Below are 22389 nucleotides of genomic sequence, written 5' to 3'. Positions count from 1 at the left end.
AAAAGCTATCAATTGGATTGAAGTTCTATTAGTCTAGATAGAGTTTACAAAGAATGCGTAAGTGCCAGAGACAGGGGAGAGAAAAAAATAACTGAGTGACTTAAATATGTATGTAATTTTGTTGTTATTCTGTGCGGTTTTATATCAAATATTTTGTAAACCTACATAAACTGTGCCATGTGTGCATTCAGTGCACACATACTTTTGTCACAGGAAAAAAATTTGCACAACATAAGATTTTTGTGCACACTGACTACTAAAAATTAGAGGGAATATTGACTGTAACCCCTTATTCTGCACTCTGTTATTGTTGTCCTTTGTACTACCTCAAGGCACTGTTGTAATAAATTGATCTGTATCTATCGGATGCAATGCAATTTTTTCACTGTATCTTGGTACATGTGGCAATAGTAAACCAACTTAGCAATTTAATTTACCAAAACATATTGAATTAGAATAATAATAATAAGCCTCCGAATGTGAGGTTAAAAGGAAAGTCACAAAGGACTTTATACTAATAACATGATGTTCAAGAGTTGCAGTATTTTAAAATGTGAATGCATATTCCAAATATCAACATACAAGAAGAAAGACTGGATGAAAGATCAAACAATAACAAAATAATAAAGAGAATTTTGGAGAATAAAAGGATGGAATCTAAAGTGTGGATGTCAATAAAATTTTTAAAAAGAATGAAGTACTTCACAAATAAACCCATTAAAAAGTACAACTGTAAAGTGAGATCCAAGAAAGAGGGGTGGTGAATGTCCTAAGAATATACAGAAATTTTAGATATTATAGCAAATACTTCAAGTTAAGTTTGCAAAAGAAGAAAGCAATGAGATAAACCTAAAGGTGATTCCATAGTCAGCATAGTACCCAATTTGCGTTCCATGCATCCTTCCTCCTCTGGCTCAAGCCCTGGCATCAATTTAAGGATATTACTGACAATTGAATTAAGTGGACATATTTACTTTGATGGTGCTTTGTTTATTTTCACTATGCAGTTGGGAATTGTATAAATAATGTCTCCACCTCAGCACTTAACGATGTGGAATCTGGATTTATGCAGAGAATAAACACTAGTTGTTCTGAAGAGCTTGTGTAATATATCTTACTTTCAAACCTAAAGTTCCCTAGTTCACTGAAGGTGTAAAGGGATAAGAAAGAGGAATTTTAGGAAATTTAATATTTAGGTCAGATTTTCCCTTAAACTTTTGTGACAGGTTACAAGCATTGATTGGTTCTTCAATAATTTTCATTAGTTAAGAGCAACCTTCATATATTAATTTTTAATTAGATACCATTACAAAAGATCTAGATTTATCATAAATTAATCTTAATTCTGTACACTTAATTTAATAAACCTGGTGGACAACCAGTATTCAAAAACCTGCATTTTATTTACCTTCTTTGGTGCAATGGAGAGAGATCTTGCTTTTACTTCGACACTCTTCCCTGTTGATATGGGAGACAGAAAAAAAACATTTATTAATCAACTTATAACATAGCTTGGTAACAGTGACATTCTTAATTATAAGAGGAAAAAAATCTCAGTTTTTCCCAACTCAGGAGGTTCCTCATTTAGGATCCTAGATCCAGAATGGCAATCCAACTCAGTATGAGTTGAGTTTCAGAGGTGACATCAATCAAATGAAATGTTAGGGCAGAGAACCATCAATCCTGTTGTGTGTGTGTTAAGAAAGTTGATGGTCTTTTGAGGATATTTGCAAATATTTATTTCTTTACCAACACTGGGAAATAGATCATCTCTTTACCGTTGCAAGTCTTACAACAAGTTTTACCCAACTGACCTTCATATTTCATATCTTTCAGCAATAACTAAACTTCAACAGTAATTTATTGACTGTGCTGAACTTTGGAACACCCTGAAATAATGAGAGGCACTGTGGAAATGCAAACTTTTAGCATAAATCATCACTTGAATGATGTTCTATTACTGAAATTACAGCCATAATGTCATCTCCGGTGAATGCCTATTGGGGTATTGGACAAAAGGTATATTGGCTACAAGCAATGCCTTTTACAGAAGAACAGAGTGTGCTTCATTTGCTTTGGGTTCTCAGGAATATTCATCAAACTGCTGAAAAATGACACTAGAGGGGTAGTATTGGGAAATAAAGAAATAAAGATTCGCTGAATAAGTACCTTGAGCCAGTCTTACTGCAGAGGACACAGCAACATGGGAATAAAAGGGCTAACGTATCAGGAGCATTTGACGGTTGTGGGCCTGTACTTGCTGGAGATTAGAAGAATGAGGAGGGATCTCATTGAAACCTACTGAATATTGAAAGGCCTGGATAGAGTGGACATGCAGAAGATGTTTTCACTCGTAGGAAAGCCTAGAACCAGAGGGGACAGGCTCAGAATAGAAGGACGTCCCATTAGAACAGAGATGAGAAATTTCCTTAGCCAAAGGGTGGTGAATCTGTGGAATTTATTCCCACATTCAGCTGTGGAGTCATTGGGTATATACAAAGCAGAGGTTGAGAGGTTCTGATTAGTAAGGGCAACAATAGTTACAGGGAGAAGGCAAGAGAATACGCTCAAGGGGAAAGTAAATCAGCCTTGATTAAATGACACATGGTGTGAATGATCTAATTCTGACTTGAATGGTCTAATTCTGCTCCTCTGTCTTATGGTCTTATGGGAAATTTTACAATGTGATATTAACTTCTGCCCAGCAAACCACTTTCAAAAATGGGTTAAACCAATTGAGAGTAGTTGTGTAGGGGTAACATAATTGGGAGAAATGTACATAATCCATAACCACTGACATTGAGTTGCATTTTTGCCTTAAGAGGCTGGTCTGATGTGATGATGTTCTAATGCAAAGCTTTTTAGTGCATTTTTTGGTGTGGATTTTGGGGTTCAATAAAATGTGTTATGGGTTTCATTAAACATAAAATGCCTCACTTCACTTTATTTGCAAACACCTACATTGGTGACCGTGATGCTCTAGAATGATTCCAGCGTTATAGAAAATGTCAGCCAATAAAGTCACTTTGAAACTGCCTGAGTTTTGGGAGCAAAATGCCGTCACTTGGTTCGTACAAGCTGAGGCTCAATTCGCTCTGCGAGAAATCTCCACTGATGACACCAAATTCTACTATGTGCAGCATCCCTCAGCAACTCCACAGCTGCAAGAGTGGTGAGTCTGCTTGAACACCTGCCTGAACACAATAAATACTGATCACCAAAAACTCACCTTTTACAGGCTTCTGGACTATTGGAGTTTGAGCATGCCAAACAGTTGCTCTCCTTGCCTGGCATTGGCGATGGTAAACCTTAAGAGCTAATGGATCACATGCTACCACTCCTGGGAAATCACCATCCTTGTTTTATTTTTAAAGAACTCTTCGTGCAGCAAATGCCTGGTCAAGTTTGCATAGCCCTCACTAATGCACCCATGATGGACACTAGGAAACTTGCTAAAATGGCTGATAGTCTACACTTAACCAGGCAGTGATGCATCATTCCTCATCCTTTCTCTAACTTAATTAACCCGGTCAGCAAAGCCCTCAACATAAAGATGCCCGCAGCTGTGAAACAGATTACCATAGAAACCATAGAAACCACAGCACAGAAACAGGCCTTTTGGCCCTTCTTGGCTGTGCCGAACCATTTTCTGCCTAGTCCCACTGACCTGCACACGGACCATATCCCTCCATACACCTCCCATCCATGTATCTGTCCAATTTATTCTTAAATGTTAAAAAAGAACCCGCATTTACCACCTCGTCTGGCAGCTCATTCCATACTCCCACCACTCTCTGTGTGAAGAAGCCCCCCACTAATGTTCCCTTTAAACTTTTCCCCCCTCACCCTTAACCCATGTCCTCTGGTTTTTTCTCCCCTTGCCTCAGTGGAAAAAGCCTGCTTGCATTCACTCTATCTATACCCATCATAATTTTATATACCTCTATCAAATCTCCCCTCATTCTTCTACGCTCCAGGGAATAAAGTCCTAACCTATTCAACCTTTCTCTGTAACTGAGTTTCTCAAGTCCCGGCAACATCCTTGTAAACCTTCTCTGCACTCTTTCAACCTTATTTATATCCTTCCTGTAATTTGGTGACCAAAACTGAACACAATACTCCAGATTCGGCCTCACCAATGCCTTATACAACCTCATCATAACATTCCAGCTCTTATACTCAATACTTCGATTAATAAAGGCCAATGTACCAAAAGCTCTCTTTACAACTCTATCTACCTGTGACAACACTTTTAGGGAATTTTGTATCTGTATTCCCAGATCCTTCTGTTCCACTGCACTCCTCAGTGCCTTACCATTAACCCTGTATGTTCTACGTTGGTTTGTCCTTCCAACGTGCAATACCTCACACTTGTCAGTATTAAACTCCATCTGCCATTTTTCAGCCCATTTTTCCAGCCGTGCCTGTGCTCTTACCAGGTGTGAATGCTATAAAACTGCCAACTGCCTTGTAGCTTCAACACTGATAGTGCATCAGGACATCAGAGGTCTGTGAACACAATGGGTTCCAGCTGCTAGGAGTGCCCACTGTTCACTACAGACAGCCTTTCAGGGCAATGCTTCCCTTGTGACAAGTGAGTGTGCTGCCAACATCGCTTATTGATAAAAAGGCAAAAAATCTCACTGGAGGCCAATAAAAGCAGCAAGATCCAGACTTACGGGACATGACTGATGACGTTCTGCTTCAGTGGGTGATGTTACACATGGGATTTCGTCCTGGCTGAAGTAGCTAGACCTCTGCTCAGTGCAGGTTTCCTGTGTGCCCAAGAACTGTTAGTTGTGGATGTCAAGGGCTTTGGGTCATTACCCTGCTCCCCCAGTAAGTTCCCCACAACAACTCTGTCAAGCACATGCACCTAAGCATGTGAGCATTCGACTGCTGGGCGAATTCCCAAACCTCGCTAAGCCCACATTCTCCACTACAGTCACAATTCTTGGAGTTGCGCACCACATTCCCACAATTGGCCCACCAGTCCACGCCTGTACGTGTAGACTGGATCCAGAAAAGCCGGCAACCGTGAAGGCTGAGTTTGCCGACGTGGAAAGACTCGGAAATGTATGTCAGTTGAATAGCACCTGGGCTTTACCCCTACATTTGGTCCATAAGTGTTATGGTGATTATCAATGCTTTAACGAGGTCACAACCCCCAATCATTAACCAGTCTCACACATTCAAGGCTTTCTGGTACGTTTAGCCAGAAAGTTATTTTTTTCCGAAGTTGATCTAGTTAGGAGCTACCATCAGGCGCCTGTGTGCTTGCAGGACATTCCCAAAACAGCTATGATAACCCTGTTTGACCTTTTTGAGTGTCTGCGCATGCTGCTTAGACTTTAAAAGGCAGCATAGACTTTCCAGTGGCTGATGGACTCTGTATTAAAATACTTAGATTTTCTTTTTCCTTACCTGGATGATATATGTCGCAAGAGCATCCAAATCTGAACACTTATCTCATCTCCACTTAAGCCAACCCCGTCTCATGCCAGCTTGAGTTGTCAACCATTGACTTTCTCAGCTATCACATCTCCACAGAAGGTGTGAAACCCCTCCCATTGAAAGTAGTCACTATTATGATTTCCCACCACCCCACACTACAGGAGTTTTTAGGTATGGTAAATTTCTAAGACCACTTAATCCCGTGAACTGCGGAACATATGCTCCTCCTGTATAGTGCACTTAAAGGCAATACTCCTAATCAAGTGCTTGACTGGTCAGCAGACATGCCAAGGCATTTGATAATACCAAACAAGCTCTCTCTAACGTGACTCTACCGGCCCATCCACTCCCCAACACACTATAGCCATTACTACTCATACCTCAGACTGTGCTGTGGGTGCTGTGCGTGAACAGTTGGTTGGAGGCATGTGGTCCTTTTCCCTCCTCCAACGGTTTCATGCACCTCCTTGCTATGGTGAACCATAACACCGGGTGGCCAGAGGTCATCCCTCTAGCATCGACAACAGCCGCAGACGAGGCTCGGCCATTCATCAGCACCTGGGTTGGCACCTTATCTGATATTTCCTCTGACCACAGTCCCCAATTCATATCAAACCTCTGGGCTGCGATGGCCCAGAACGTCAGCATTTGGCTACACCACACCACGGTGTATCACCAGCAGTCCAATGGCTTATACAAGTGGTTTCACCACTCCTTAAAGGCTGCTCTGAGGGCTTCCCTGTCCGATGAGTGTGGCATGATCATCTCCCACGGGTCCTGCTGGGGCTCAGAACTACTCTAAAAGAGGACCTGCAGTTGTCTGTGGCTGAGCTGGTAGCTGTTATGAGTGCCAGGAGATTTCACTCCCCTTGCCACAACCACCCGGTCAGCCTCTCAACTGTATTCCACCCTCCTCAGCAAATTCAATTCCTTTTCACCTATTCCTACCTCCCTTCACGGTGTACAACATTCTAGGGTTTCTGCTGGCCTACGTTCCACCTCGCTTATTTTTGTCCACTGTGACGCACACCAACATCCCCTTATGCCAGGCCCTCTTACGATGGCCCGTTCCACATATTGAGATGTGGAGAAAAGAGTTTTGTCATAGATAACAGTGGTAAACCTGAATGTATTTTGGTAGATCGCCTTAAACCGTCCAACCGAGATTTGGAGTATTCCCACAACCATGCCCCTGGCATCACAACATGACCATAAGCCTGGCAACACACTTCTGGATGAGCCAGAAGCACCTGCGGTACCTCCACCCATGGAACACAAGCCAAGTGGCTCGTCCGAGCTCCAGGCAGGCTCACGATGCCGGTTTTAGTGAATCTTGGGGGGTGGTGGGGTGGGTCTGTGTAGGGTAACGTAATTGTGAGAAATAAGCACCAAGTTGGGGTTTTGCTTTAAGATGCTGGTCTGACGTGATGACGTGGTTATGGAAGGATTTTTAGTGCGTTTTCATGTTTAGGATTTGGAGTTCAATAAAATGTTACAGGATTCATTAAGCGTAAAATGCCTCACTTCGTTGTATTTACGAAAACCTACAATATTAAATAGAGAAAATCCTCTGGCATGTAAAGATGGTTCTGGCAGACTTGATAAATGAAATGAATGGACCTCAACAGCCTTGAATACAGATCAGTAGAACACAGAGGGATGCCGAAAGCTTATCAAGGCACTGAAGGTGACACAATCGACTGAGAGCTTTGACTGCCCTCTGTGCAGTTTTTCATTTCTGAAAATATTCCCAGAATGGTTTCTTCTGCAGCTCTTTTTAAGAAAAATAGAATCAATGATGAACAAACAAAAAGGTAAGAGAGAAAAGAAGCAGAACAGAATCTCTGGTCAAAGATGGTGCATGCAATCAATGTTGATATATCAAATAACAAGTGGCAAGAGTAAACAAAAAGCAAATTACTGGAGCTGCTGGAGATTTAAAGGTAAGTCACCACCCACAAAGGATGGAGTTAACATTATTCCAGCAAGTAAGATGGAGGGATATGGACATGGTGTAGGTGGGAGGGATTCGTGTTGGGGTATTTTTGATTTGCTTTTTAGCAGTTCAGCACAACATTGTGGGCAGAATGGCCTGTTCTTGTGTTGTACTATTCTATGTTCTAGTCCCTTTTTTTATTCAAATTTTCAACATCAACAGTAGCATTCTGCTTTTGACTTTTGCCTGGGAATATCATTTCTGTATTCTAGAGGAAGAAGCAAGGATGCTGGTTCCTTGTCAATGATTAGATATGATCAGTAGGTGGCACTAATGCATCTGAAAGGAAACAATTACACTATTCAGAAATGTTTGAGGAACCGACCCTTTAAGCATGAAAACGCACCTGATATTTTCAGCATACACGAATTTAGAGCTTTCAATCCATTGTGCTAATGCAAATACTGCTCTTTTTAGTGAAATGGGTTAATGTCTTTTCTGAAACTACAGACATGTTGCCCTTCAGACCAAAGCAACAAGCATTTGTGAGCTAACATCTCCCAACTCTGAATTTTACCTCAACATCCAGTGACATGTCTAAGGCCAGTATATGTGGGCATTGGGTGATATCAAACCCTAGAGATAATATCACAGGCTGATCTGATCTCCTTGCAAACTTTCTCACTGACTGGGACATAAAATGGCAGTCAGTCAGTGTGAGGGGGGAATAGAATAACTCTGGCTTGATTTATGACTTTCCTATTCCCACTGGCTGTGGGTGGGGCTAACATTGTCAGTAAAGATTCCTTCCTGGGCAACAAACAGAATTTTCTGGGAAATTGAAATTAAAGAAAGAAAGTGTGCTTCATTCTACTCAAGAATGTCTATTCTGTGTATTGAAACAAATCGTTGAACAACTGCATTTTACTTAAAGATACAGTGTTTGCCACTTTGTGCTGTTACCCACCAAAATCCCACAAATTATTTTATAGCTCTTACCCGGTAACTAACAGGGCTTGTAAAGTGGACGTATTTTTACTCCTCCAATCAGGACTTAAACGTAACCACCTTCTCCATTGCACATGGTCGTGCTCTGCCACTCTGCAAGTCACTGCAGGGCCTCTGTCAACAGATCACATGAGCTGTTACAATAAGAGAAACAAATACAATCAAACGAGCAACGATAAGAGGCTTAGATAGAGTGGATAGCCAGTGCCTTTTTCCCAGGGCAGTAATGGCTAATGTGACAGGGCATAATTTTAAGGTGATGCAGGAAAGCATAGGGGCGATGTCAGAGTATGGTAAGTGTTTGAGCCTGTGTTATGCTTAAACTAGGGTTGCAAAGGATTGGGATCAGGAGTGCCAGAACAACTAGTGGAGAGGCTGTGGAGACAGATGTTGTTAAGACCTCAGACAAAGACAGAAATCAAAAGGCTGAGCACTGTGTGACTAATGTCCTCAGCTGCATACTATTTCAATGCAAGAGGTATCGAAGGAAAGGCGGATGAGCTCAGGACATGGATCATCACCTGGAATTATATTTTAGCCATTAGTGAGACTTTGTTGCAGGAGGGGCAGGACTGGCAGCTCAATATTTCGGGGTTCCTTTATATTAAACGTGACAGAGCGGAAGAGATTAAAGGAAGAGGGGTAACTTTACCAGTCAGGGAAAATGTCACGGCAGTGCTTCATCAGGACAGATTGGAGAACTTAACTAATGAGAGTGGAACTGAGAAATAAGAGAAGTATGACCATGTTAATGGGGCTATACTACAGATGAACTAAAAATCAGAGGGATTTTGAGGAACAAATTTGTAGAACGATTGGAGACTGTTCCAAGAAACATAAGGTTGTTATAGTAAGTGATTTTAACTTTCCACATATTACTTGGGAATACCATACTGGGTTGATACATTTCCCATATATGGACTGATTACGGATTGTCAGCATGGCTTCATGTGTGGTAGGTCATGTCTAACCAAACCTATAGAGTTTTTTTGAGGAAATTAGCAGGAAAATGGATGAAAGCAAGGCAGTGGACTTCAGTACACAGATGTTGGCAAGACATTTGACAAGGTCCCATGTGGGTGGTTGGTCAAGAAGGTTCAGTCACTCGGCATTCAAGATGAGGTAGGAAATTGGATAAGATATTGGCTTTGTCAGAGAAGCCAGAGAGCGGTAGTGGAGGGTTGCCTCTCTGACTGGAGACCTGTGACTAGTGCTGTGCCGCAGGGATTATTGCTGGGTCTTTTGTTGTTTGTCATCTGTATCAATGAGCTGGATGATAATGTGGTTAATTGGATCAGCAAATTTGCAGATGACATCAAGAGTGGGGTTGTATCGGACAATGAGGATGACTTGCAGCGGGACCTGAACCAACTGGGAAAATGGGCTGAAAAATGGCAGCTGGAATGTAATACAGTCAAGTGAGAGGTGTCGTTCTTAGGGAAGATCAACCAGGGTAGGTCTTACACAGTGAGCATTAGGGCACTGAGGAATGCAGGATGAGAAAGGGATCTGGGAATACATGCCCATCATTCATTGAAAATGGTGTCAAAGGTAGATAGGGTCATAAAGAACGCTTTTGACACACTGGCCTTTGCCAATGAAAGTACTGAGTATAGGAGATGGGATGCTATGTTGAAGTTGTATAAGACATTGGTGAAACCTAATCTGGAGTATTGTCTGCAGTTTTGGTCACCTACCTACAGGAAAGATGTAAATAAGGTCAAAAGACTACAGAGAAAATTTACAAGGATGTTGCTGGGTCTGGAGGACCTCGGTTATAAGGAGACTGAATAGATTAGGACTTTGCTCCTTACAATGTAAAAGATTGAGAGTTGATTTGATAGATGTATACAAAATTAACATTGGTATAAATAGGATAAATGAAAGCAGGAATTTTCCACTGAGGTTTGGTGGGAATACAACCAGAGTTCATGGGTTAAGGGTGAATGGGGAAAAGTTTAGTGGAAACATGAGGGGAAACTTCCTCACTCAGAGAGTCAAGAGAGTGTGAAAGCAGCTGCCAGCACAAGTGGTGCATGCGAGATCAATTCCAAAGTTTAACTGAAGTTTGGATAGGTACATGAATGGTAAGGGTATGGAGGGCTATGAGCTCAGTGAGGGTCAGTGGGAGTTGGTAGTTGGAATGGTTTCAGCATGGGCTAGATGGGCTGAAGGGCCTGTTTCTGTGCTGTACTTCTCTATGACTCTATGTTCTATGTTCGAACAGAGCAGCAAACCATAATTCATTTTAATAAACTACTTTATGACTCTTAAGCCAAACAGAAATCATTGCAAAGTGAAGGAAGGATTAAAGAGGTTCTACAGCCCTGACTTCCTTCTATTTTTTAAATCAAGCATGCCATTTTTACCAGGCAATCAATCAACACACTGTAATAAGTTACAAAAGAGGGTGTTCTTTTTAATGGATACTTGCTAATCAGTGGCATTTAGAAATAGTGGCAGGAAAGTCATAATGCATATAACAAACACTTCAAATGGCTATTTAGTGCCTTTTTTTTAAATGATTACCCTTCTATTGTTTGTGTTTACACTGGGAGAATATTCCTTGTAACCTCAGGAGGCAAAAATTCATCCCTGTGCATAATCAGTACCATTTCTATAGCTGTTCCTTGCTTTGTCTCCATGAATTGTAACTATTGTGATTGTAAGGTGATTAATGGGTACATCTTAATTATTGAAAGAACTGATTTTGTCTTGTACTGTTCTGGAAACATTGGTCCATTTTGATGAAAGCAGATCTAAGGAAAATGCCCTCTTCATTATCTCCCGTCAAACTGTTTTATTTGGTGCAAGTGGAGGATGCCAATTTCTCAAAGGTGGCAACCGGCAGATATTTACAGGTTTGTTCAGAAGTGTAAAGGAGCAAGAGTGACTATTTGGATAAGATCTCAACTTCATATGATGAATTATATGTTAGTGCATGTCATGTGTATCCCAGCCACAGTCTTGCAATAATTGATACATCTGGCATGGTAACAGAAAGATTCCTATTTTAAGAATAGCACACACAAAATGCTGGAGAAACTCAACAGGTCAAACAGTGTCTTTGGAGAGGAATAAAGAGTCCTGGTGAAGTGTCTTGGCCTGAAATATTGGCTTTTTATTCCTCTCCATTGATGCTGTCTCACCTGCTCATTTCCTCTAGCATTTTGCGTGTGTTCCTCTGATTTCCATTTCAGCAGAATCTCTTGTGTTTAAGATCACTACTTTCCCCAGCTTTAGGTAATGAAGTCCTTGAGCACTGTCTGACAGCTGGAGCAAACTACAGTGAAAGGGTACAATGGGCTGCAAATACCATGGAAATGCCAAGAAGCATCCTCTGGGCCATGGGGAGGGATAGGGACTTATCAGTAAAAGAGAGCTTTCAAACCACCGTGCCTATCCAGAATGCACGAAGGTTCCTTCCTAGTTTTTCAAGAACGAGAAAAGTTTACCAAAGACTCTGGCAAATTTCTAAGGTTGTGTGGTTGCATCATGATCTGGTGTGGAACCTCCAGTGCACAAGATCACGAGAGATCCTGTAGAGGGTTGTAGACACATTGGGTTCCACCACGGCACAGCCCTCCCCATCAACAAGGACATCTGCAAGAAGCAGTGCCTCAGGAAGGCAGCATCCCTCAGTAAAAACTGTCATCAGGCAGAATATACCCTCTCTGTGTTCCCACTGCTGGGGAGGAGGTACAGGAGCATAAAACAATCATTATTTTAATAACAGCTTCTTCCCTCCATCAAACGATTTCTGTGCAATCCATAAACACTACCCCTTTATTTGTCTTTTGCACTCTTTATATATTTTCTAACTTCTAGTAATTTTTTAAAAAATGTCTTGCACTGTACTGCTGCTGCAAAACAATAAAATTCATCACATATCTCAGTGATAGTAAACATGATTCTGACTTAGAACTCTAATGGCACTGTTGTAATGAAACCATCTACCTGAATGGCGTGCACAGAAGCTTTACACTGCGCCTCGGTACCTGTGACAGTAATAAACTAATTCTAATTTCAAATAATGAAAGCCTCTGAAAACAAACTACCTGAACACATTACTAAGTATCAACTGGATTTCAGAAGTTGAGATGACATTTATAAAACTTTTAGCAATTGTATGTTTGGGGTTATTTTAGATAGAACAGTGGTGAAGCACTCGGTAGTTAGATCTCTGGTTACCCATACTAATATTACACAAGCAGCACAATGGCATTTAACTAGTTTCAACCTTGTTGCTGGTAAAGAACACTTTGAAACAATGTTTGTTGGTGGAGCAGCTCCTCCATTGACCCTACCAAATGTTGGTTTGGCCAAACTACAATCAAAATAGTTTGTGACAATGACTCACTGGCTTAGACAACTGTGGATGAGAGATAATATGTTTCAAGTGGCTCTTTACAGAGATCACAAAACTTCTGCTAATGGTTTTAGCTGTGTTTAGTAGATCTTATTGTAGTCAAGTGAGCCTTTGCTGCCTCTCACAATATCTCAGTTTGTCGAAGGGAAGAGGATGATACTGGCACGGTGAATACTGTTGTCAGGTTTCTTATTATCCCTGAACTCAGTCACAGTTCAGAGAACAGATTAGACTGACAGGAGATTGCAGACGCTGTAACACGAACTCCTCCTCTCCCCCTACCCCAGCTCCATCTGCCCATCATCCCCCCTCTTCACCTGGCTCCACATATCACCTACCAAGCCCTGCCTCGCCCTCTCTCTCACCCCTGTACCACCCATCTTCTCTCCATTACCTCAGTCCTGATGTAGGATCTTTTGGCACGAAATATTGACTATCCCTCTGCATCCACAGTTCCTCCAACAGTTTAGTTCCAATCACACTGAGTGCTGAGTCTTTCCTGAATCAATTGTTGTTTAGGGCGGAGTTTGTCCAAATTGCTACTTATGAAGTTTGGTATTTTTTAAATTCACATCACTATGGCAGTATATCTGGGTGAACATGGTCCTGTCCTTTCCAGTTACTCAAGGCTCACTTTCACCATCAGGAAAGTGGAGGACCATCAACTTGCCTGGATGAAAGCCCAACCAACCTCCTCAAGAACCTCCAAACCATCCCTCGCAGTTCAGACCTATGTTTGGCATCCCATCTATTAGCCTAAACATTCAGAGTTCAAAGTAAATGTATTAACGAAGTATGTGTATGCCACCTTATACTACTCTGAGATTCTTTGTCTTACAGGCATTCCCCATAGAACAAGTAAATACAGTAGAATCAATGGAAAACTACGCACAAACACTGACAACCAATTAGAATTAACTTATTAGAATTAGCTCATTACTAATATGTGCAGAAGATGACAAACTGCAAATACAAAAATAAAGATAGATAGACAGATAAAGTGAACATGAGTTGTAGGGTCCTTGAAAGTGAGCCAACTAGGATGGTGGACCACTTGTTTTCCTGACTATAATTTGTACCACCTTCAAAAAGTTACTTTCCAAATTTTTTTTTATAACTTTCATGGAAGTACATGCGTTCTACTGCCCAGGGGACAAGGATAATAAGCATATTTATTTACTTATTGAGATACAGCACAGGAAAAGTCCTTCTGGCCCTTTTGACTGTGCAGCCCAACATTCCCCGAGTTAACCCCAGCCTAACCACTGGACAATATACAACGACCAATTTACCTACTAACTGGTGCATCTTTGGTCTGTGGGAGGAAACTGGAGCACCCAGGGAAAACTCATGCATTCCATGAGGAGGACATATAGATGGCATCATTATTGAACTCCAACGCCCCAAGCTGTAATAACATTGCATTAACTGCTATGTCACCATGGCACCCAGTGGGAACACCTTTACCTGTAAGTTCCCATCCAAAGAACACACCAACACAAAACTGAAATATATCACTGCTCCTTTAAATTTGCTGGTCAAAATTCCATAATTCTCTATCTAACTCTAAGGTGGGAATACCTTAGCAACACAGAAACTTCAAATGGTCAAGAATGCATTCACCACCACCTTCTGCTGGACAATTAGTAATGGCTAATAAGTTCATGCCCAACCAAATTCATCTGACTTCCAGGTAAAATTAAAGGACACTCTTCTCAGTAATACATCTGATTAGTTTGACCACTGCAATCCTAGGGTAGTAAGGCAGTTACGTACACAATAATGCAGTTGCTTAGAAAACTTTATTAAACTACAACACAGCAAACTTCAGCTGCTTTCAAGGTGGAGATGAGGTATCAGATGCACACACTTCCAAAAGTAACAGAAAAGAAATAATGTACGGTACATTCAGCTTGAATTCTAGAAACAATCTAAGAAGTTGCATTGCCCATATGAATCTTTTTGTTAAAACCATTTACAGGTTGTCTATAAAACTTAGGTGCCTGCCCATAACTCCTTCAAAATATTTTCACTGTTTGCAAATCCATCATAAATTGCAAGGCAATCTTTTTACAGCTAAATAATGCCCTTGGGAAGCTGCTGTGGCAAAACATGGTGCTGAAAGTCAAATTTAAAGCCAGAGCTCAGTTTATACTTGCATCCCAAGGTATTCTCTCTCTACTGCTTCATGAGGTGTTTTCACTTCTACTTTCAACACGATTAATCAGCATTTCATATTCGCAGAAAGACTGCAGAAAATTTAAACTCACATAAAGAAAGAGGAACAGCAAAACAAACTCTCAATGAGATGTAGCGAGAAGTATGCCTTCAGCTTTTTAGTACTTCTTTTGTTCTCATCAACAACAATAATGAGACAGAGTACAGAGAGGAAGTGGAGCAGTTGGTGGATTGATGTGAGAACAACTTGAGTCTAAATGTGGAGAAGACCAAAGAAATCATTGTAGTCTTCAGGAAGATGCAGCTAAACCATCCCCCTCTGCGAATACATTGCTCCTCGGTAAGGAGAGCTAAGTATACTAAGATTCCTGGTCCCTCAGTATCACCTGCCTGAACAAGAAGGCAGATTGAAGCAACTGAGGCCCCACCTCTGCGCCCCCACCCCCACCACCACCATCCTAACCTCACTTTATAGGAGCACCATTGAGAGCATCCTGACAAGTTTGCGTATGCAGCACTCCATATAAATGACCCTGATGGATGTTAGGGAGACCCCTATGATCATCTCAGCCATTCCCACAGTCCTTTGCAGAGACTTCCAATCTGATGCTCAGCTGTTCTAGTATGGGAGCAACCGAGCATTGGACCGGAAGACTCCGCAAAGGAGTGTGAGAATGGCTGAGATGATCACGAGGGTCTCCCTACCATCCACTGGGGACATTTATACGGAATGCTGCACACACAGTACACTTAGTTTTATGAAGCATCCAGCATTCTCTTTGACTTTCTACCATCAGGCAGATGTACTTTGATGCTTAGAGACCAGAATGGTAAGGCTGGGAAACAGTTTCTTCCCTCGGGTTTCTGAACTCCCTGCTGCATCGCATTCAAAGCGTCCCTGGTTAATCTGTTCTGTACATTATAATATTTAATTTATGCACTTTAGTTTGTTTATTTCTGTGTAATCAATCTGTAGATTTTATCTTCCTTTCATAAGTTATTGTGTGTTATGTGTACTATGGTGTTTTACACCCTGGTTCAGAGAAAGATTGTCTCATTTGATGATATACATGTATATAGTGAAATGACAATAAACTTGACTTGACTTTATATGTCATTTTACTCCCACAGTGAGGTTAAATGTTGACACAATGAAATAAAAAGAGTACTCACTACATGCGTCAACGGGTCGTGGCTAAGTAGGCCAACTCACTGCAGATGTACTACAAACGTAGTTGAGTGTTGGAAAGTGCTCCTTAGGCAAGAATGTACAGTACTACACACTACTGATCTTACCCTAAACCAAGCTGATTGCAAGCCAGCTGGCTGAGCTCCTCGTGCCAATCATCAGCACAAATATAATAGTCAGATGTCGACCTGTGTACAATAAGCTGAGCAAAGGAATCCGCACCACTTGACAGCGACACTGTAAACAAACAACAGAAAGTAATTTTGTTGTGGAATGGATCAGTAGAGAAGGAAGGCCACTCGGCCCAACACGTCTTTGCTGACACTCTGAAACATAGTAGCTAAAAGGCCATTTCTGGACTGAAAGCTATTAGTAAATTGGATTCCATCACTCTTTCAGCAAGTCCAAACCCCAACCTTATTCTAAATTATGAAATTAATTTTCAACTTCTTTTTTTTGCCAAGTTTATAAGATATCTCTTTGGGTTACTGACCATGCGCCACAGTCTATCCTCATTCATCAAAAACCTTTTAAAATTTCAATACCTCTGCTAAAACACCCTTTCTGAAAAAAATATCCTCAAACTACTGTGTTTTACATTTATTTAAAATCACAGACTTCCTGGATTTTTTTTGCAATGACAACACTAATAACGTTTCTTCTTTTCTCTCTTGGAATCTTGACCAGCATTATCTCACAGCTCAAAATCAGCAGGTCTGTTGTTCTCAGCATACGATCCTGGAGTTAGACAGTAACAGAAACTCTGACTGAATTTTCCCCATACCACCACAGTTGCTGGCATTAACGATGTCAGTGTGGCTAAACTCAAGTAACTAATCTGTTATATATGGGCAAGTTTCACCTAAAGAATAAAATTTTGCAGATGAAGCATCGAGATGGAAGCTTCCCATTCATGTTTAAAAAAAAGCTTATCCAGATACAAATATTTCACCGCAACCAAGTTCAGTTTAACATTCCAATTTTGAGCCTTGAAGCATTAAAGCATTAAAACTCAGTTTGACATCTACACTTTCAGCCTCATTTGTTTGTAGAATAGTCCATAGCTCACTGTGAGTGTAAATTACCAAATGTGATTAAATTTCACATAACTATGTCACATACTGTCTGCTAATTAATATAACTTTGCATTATTACTCTTTGATGCATATTTTGTATTTTTTTCATACCTCTATGCATACATTTTGCATTTTTAAGGTAAATACTTCTAACTGAGCAACCTTGCAACAATGATTTCCTTTGGGATACATAAAGTTGTACCTTATCTTAACTAAAAATTAAAATTATATATTTTATATAATATACAGATATTATAGGGTGGCAGGGTGGAGATAAGTCTTTATCAAAGAAGGTGTAAAGCGCTCCTTCCCTCCACTAGCCTGCAGGTCACCCTTGGGCAAGGTGTAGCACTTGCTTGGCCCCTGATCAGGGTCACGTGAAGCTATGGGAGCAAGTGGTGGAAGGTCATATGAGCAGCTGGTGCATATAGCAGGTCCTGGTTACGTGACCACGGATGCCGGGCCGACAATATCTGAAGAGTATTGATAATGGCTGGGGTCACCTGTCATGTAAAAACACTGTCCAGAAGGCAGCAATAGCAAACCACTTCTGTAGAAACATTTGCCAAGAACAATCACGGTCATGAGACCATGATCACCTACGTCAAATGGCACAGCACATAATGACGATGATGATGATAAATATTATATATTTATATATTATAAAATTAAAGGGCCAATAGGCTGTCCTGGTCCAACCACATAGATGCCATGGCCTAGAAAGCTCACAATGCCTCTACTTTGGGATATCCCCACTAACCCTTACCAATTTATATCAATACCCTACAGAAAGCCTCCTTTTAGGATGTATAATGGATTGGTATGGCAACTGCCCTACATGTGACCACAAGAAATTAAAGAGAGTCATGGACGTTGCTCAGCAATTCATGAAAACCAGCCTCCCCTCTACAGACTCGGTCTGCATTTCTCACTGCCTCGGTAAAGCAACCAGCAAAATCAAATCCCACCACAGACATTCTCTCTTCTCCTGTCTTCCATCAGGCAGAAGATACAAAAGTCTGAAAGTACATACCACCAGGCTCAAGGACAGCTTCTACCCACTGTTATAAGACTATTAAACAGTTTTCTAGTATGTTATGCAACACACATCTCGGCCCGAAACATCGACTGTACCTCTTCCTATAGATGCTGCCTGGCCTGTTGTGTTCACCAGCAATTTTTATGTGTGTTGCTTGTGTGACAACAGACCAAGTTATCAGAAGATTGATGCCGATAAGAGAGATAAGAGAGAGACAAATGGGGGAAACATTCAAAATGCTAATCAGAGAGAGACGAGAGAGATTAATGAAAAGAGACACAGTTCCGAGTATTGTTTAGACTGGTTGCTTTGAACCTGAACTGTTTGAAGTTTGATGGACAGGCGATACCCCAGCAGGGGGATAAAAGGAACAGGTTCACTAAGGCAAGCGACACACCACGACACCACGAGATAACGAGACCCTGGAAGTGCGTTGTGCCCCCCCCCCCGCAAGTTGGTGGGAGTTTTGGAGGTCTGATCGCGGGACCGACCATAGGCGCACAGGGTGAAAAGGTACGATCGGCGGGAACCTGGTGTGTGTGTCCGCCCTTGCCTGGGTGCCGGGTTCACTGCAGAAGAACGATCGTATCTGGAATGGAGGGGTCACAGTCAGTGACCTCAGAAGACATTACAAAGGGCTCGCCCGAAAGCTAACTGCGAGGAATATCAAAGGTCTATTTGAATCCGATTTGAATATCATCATTCGCTCTCTCTCTCTCTCTCTCTCTCTCCCCCCAACGGCACAACAGTGATTACTGCGAACTGAACTACACTGAACTGAACTCTGTGTCACCTGAGACTGATCATTTTACCCCTAGACTGCGATAGAGCTTGATTGATCCTATTAACCTAGATCTGTGTACATGCGTGTTTATCATTACTAACCTGTTGCATTTATATCCTTATGTTTAGAGTACTGTGTTACTTATTTCTTTAATAAAACTTTCTTAGTTCCAGTAATCCAGACTCCAACTAAGTGGTCCATTTCTGCTGGTTTGGCAACCCAGTTACGGGGTACGTAACACTTGAAATTCCAGCATCTGCATATTTCCTCCTGTTTGCGCTCTTGCATGTTATGTTTGACTCTTGGACCTCACAATCTATATCATTATGATCTTCCCTTCCCTCACCACCACTCAGCAATCCTATCTCACAGACCCCACCATCAACTCGAGTCCTCGGACAATCCACCTTCCTCCCACCCCACCTTTGTCTCTCCTCAGACATTACCACCCACTTCCTCTACCCCCCCACCGATCCCAACTCTCTTACATGCCAGATCTTCACAATTGTTTCCAAACTTCCCCTCGCTGAGGCAGAATGTTCTGTGCTCAGTAAAGTCTTCACCTTTGAGATCTGCGCCCAGCCTGACGCCAAGCTCTTTTTTTGTCACCTCCGTCTCTGTGCCTACTTCTTTGACAAGGACTCGCCTACCTGCAATGATGACCCATTCTCCCACCTTTAACCCTCCTCCTCTTCTTGAACACACTGCTCTGGATCTTTTTATTGCTAACTGCCAAGGAGACATCGAAAGTCTTGACTTTAACACTCCTCTCTCCGATTCTAACCTCACTCCCTCTGAACGTGGCGTTCTCCACTCTCTCCACACTAATCCCAACCTCACCATCAAACCCGCAGATAAAGGAGGTGCTATATTAGTTTGGCGGACTGGCCTCTACCTTGCTGAGGCCTGACAGCAATTCTCAGATTTACCCCTTGAACAGGACCCCACTAAGGAGCATTAGACCATTGTCTCCACCACCATCATCGAACTCATCAACTCTGGAGATCCCCTATCCACTGCCGACAAATTCATAGTTCTTTTACCCCACACCTCTCAGTTCTATCTCCTACCCAAGATCCACAAATCCAACCGTCCAGGTAGACTGTTCCTGCCCCACAGAATTCATGTCTGCATACCTTGGCTCTGTTTTATCCCCCTTGGTTCAATCCCTTCCTATCGACATCTGAGACACTTCACACACACTCTCAATCTTTTCAATGACTTCAAGTTCCCTGGCCCTGATCCCATCATTTTCACTAGGGATATCCAGTCCCTATACACTTTTATCTCGCACAAGGAGGGCCTTAAAGCTCTCCACTTCTTTCTGGACAACAGACCCAACCAGTTCCCCTTCACCACCACTCTCTTCTGTCTGCTGGAACTGATCCTTATCATCAGCAATTTCTCCTTTGGCTCTTCCCACTTCCTTCAAACTCACGGTGTAGCTATGGGTCCCAGCTACATCTGCCTTTTTGTCAGCTATGTGGAACAATTCATGTTCCAAGTCTAAGCCGGCATCGCTCCCCAACTCTTCCTACACTGCAATGATGACTGCATTGGTGCGGTTTCTTGCACCCATGCTGAGCTCATCATTCCATCCTGCCCTCAAATTTACTTGGCCCATTTCTGACACCTTTCTCCACTTTCTTGACCTCTCTGTCTCCACTCTGGAAATCTACCTACTGATATATTTTATAAACCCACTAACTCTCACAGCTATCTGGACCATACCTCTTCCTACCCTGTCACTTGTAAAAATGCAATTCCCTTTTGTCAGTTCCTCCGTCTCCACTGCATCTGACCTCAGGATGAGGCTTTTCAATCCAGAGCAACTGAGGTGTCCTTTCTTCAGAGAAAGTTGCCTCCCTCCCTCCACCATCAACGTTGCCCTCACCCACATCTTTTCCATTTCTGCCCTCGACCCAACCACCCATCACCACACTAGGGATAGGGCTCCTCTTGTCCTCACCTACCACCCCACCAGCCTCCACATGACCTTTCGTAAGTTCCGCCATCCCACTACCAAGCACATCTTTCCTTACTCCCTAACTTTCTGCTTTCCATGGGGATTGCTCCTTACACAACTCCCTTATCCACTTGTCCTTCCCCTCTGATATCCCTCCGGGCACTTTTTCTTGTAAACAGAATAAGTGTCATATCTTCCCCTATAACCCCAGCTCTCACAACTATTCAGGGCCCCAAACAGTCCTTCCAGTTGAGGCAACACTTCCCTGTGAGTCTGTTGGGGTCACCTACTGTATCCGGTGCTCCTGCTGTGACCTCCTGTATATTGGTGAGATCCAATGTAGGTTGGAAGACTGCTTCATCAAACACCTTCACTCCATCTGCCATGAAAAGCTACATTTCCTGGTGGCCACCCATTTTAATTCTATTTCCCATTCCCATTCCGACATGTTAGTTCATGGCCTCCTCTGCCAGGATGAGGCCACACTCAGGTTGAAGGAGCAACACCTTATATTCCATCTGGGTAGACTCCAACGTGATGGCATGAATATTGATTTCTCAAACTTCTGGTAACTGCCCCCACCCCCCTTCACCAAACCCCATTCCTATTTCCCTCTCTCACCTTATCTACTTACCTGCTCATCACCTTCCTCTGGTGCTCTCCCCCTTCCCTTTCTTCCCCAGTCATCTGACTTCTCCAATCTGATTCCCCCTTCTCCAGCCCTTTATCTCTTTCATCAATGAACTTCCAAGCTTTTTACTTCACCCCTCCCCCTCTTCAGGTTTCAGCTATAACCTGCCACATTGTACCTCCTCCTCCCCCCCCCCACCTTCTTACCCTCACTCCTCCCCTTTCATTCCAGTCCTGATGAAGGGTCTATAGATGCTGCCTGGCCTGCTGAGTTCCTCCAGCATTTTGTGTGTGTTGCTTTGGAATTCCAGCATCCGCAGATTTTCTCGTGTTTGTGATCTTGCTTCTTATTGTTTACCTGCACTGTAGCTGTTACACTTTATGCTGCATTGTTATTGGCATACCTTGCTCTATGCACAATGATCTGATCTGTATGAGCAGCAGACAACAGAAAGGCTAATGGTGTTGTGGATAGTGTAGAAGGTTGTTGTAGACAACGGGACAATTATAGGATTCTTAGCAGTGTGAAGGAATAGAGTGACCTTGGGTTTAATGTCAATAAATCAATCAAAGTTGTAGCACAAGTCGATAGGGTGGCTAAGAACACATATGGTATATTGGCCTTCATTAGTCAGGTGCATTGAGTCCTGGAGCCACGAGGTAATGTTACAACTCTATAAAACAGAGATCAAGATGGTGCTGACAACACATGGCGATGTTTTGCGGCCTGCTCACAAAACTTCTAGATATACCTCTTCAG

General features: G+C 42.2%; 1 protein-coding gene across 6 annotated transcripts in view; it reads right to left on the bottom strand.

Moving 5' to 3' along the window:
• corin (corin, serine peptidase) overlaps positions 1-22389 on the bottom strand; it is a 186432-nt gene that overhangs the window by 21319 nt on the left and 142724 nt on the right. For all 6 annotated transcript variants that reach the window (XM_072252756.1, XM_072252760.1, XM_072252758.1 and 3 more), the window contains 3 exons: positions 16242-16371; positions 8390-8512; positions 1409-1458 (listed from right to left, as the gene is read on the bottom strand). In XM_072252756.1, coding sequence (XP_072108857.1) covers positions 1409-1458; positions 8390-8512; positions 16242-16371 — 303 coding nt within the window. The remainder of the gene's footprint in view (positions 1-1408; positions 1459-8389; positions 8513-16241; positions 16372-22389) is intronic.

The sequence above is a fragment of the Mobula birostris genome, chromosome 3 (assembly GCF_030028105.1).
Source record: "Mobula birostris isolate sMobBir1 chromosome 3, sMobBir1.hap1, whole genome shotgun sequence".
Lineage (NCBI taxonomy): Eukaryota > Metazoa > Chordata > Chondrichthyes > Myliobatiformes > Myliobatidae > Mobula > Mobula birostris.
The sequence above is the reverse complement of the archived record's forward strand: the minus strand, read 5'-3'. Positions and strand labels throughout refer to the sequence as shown.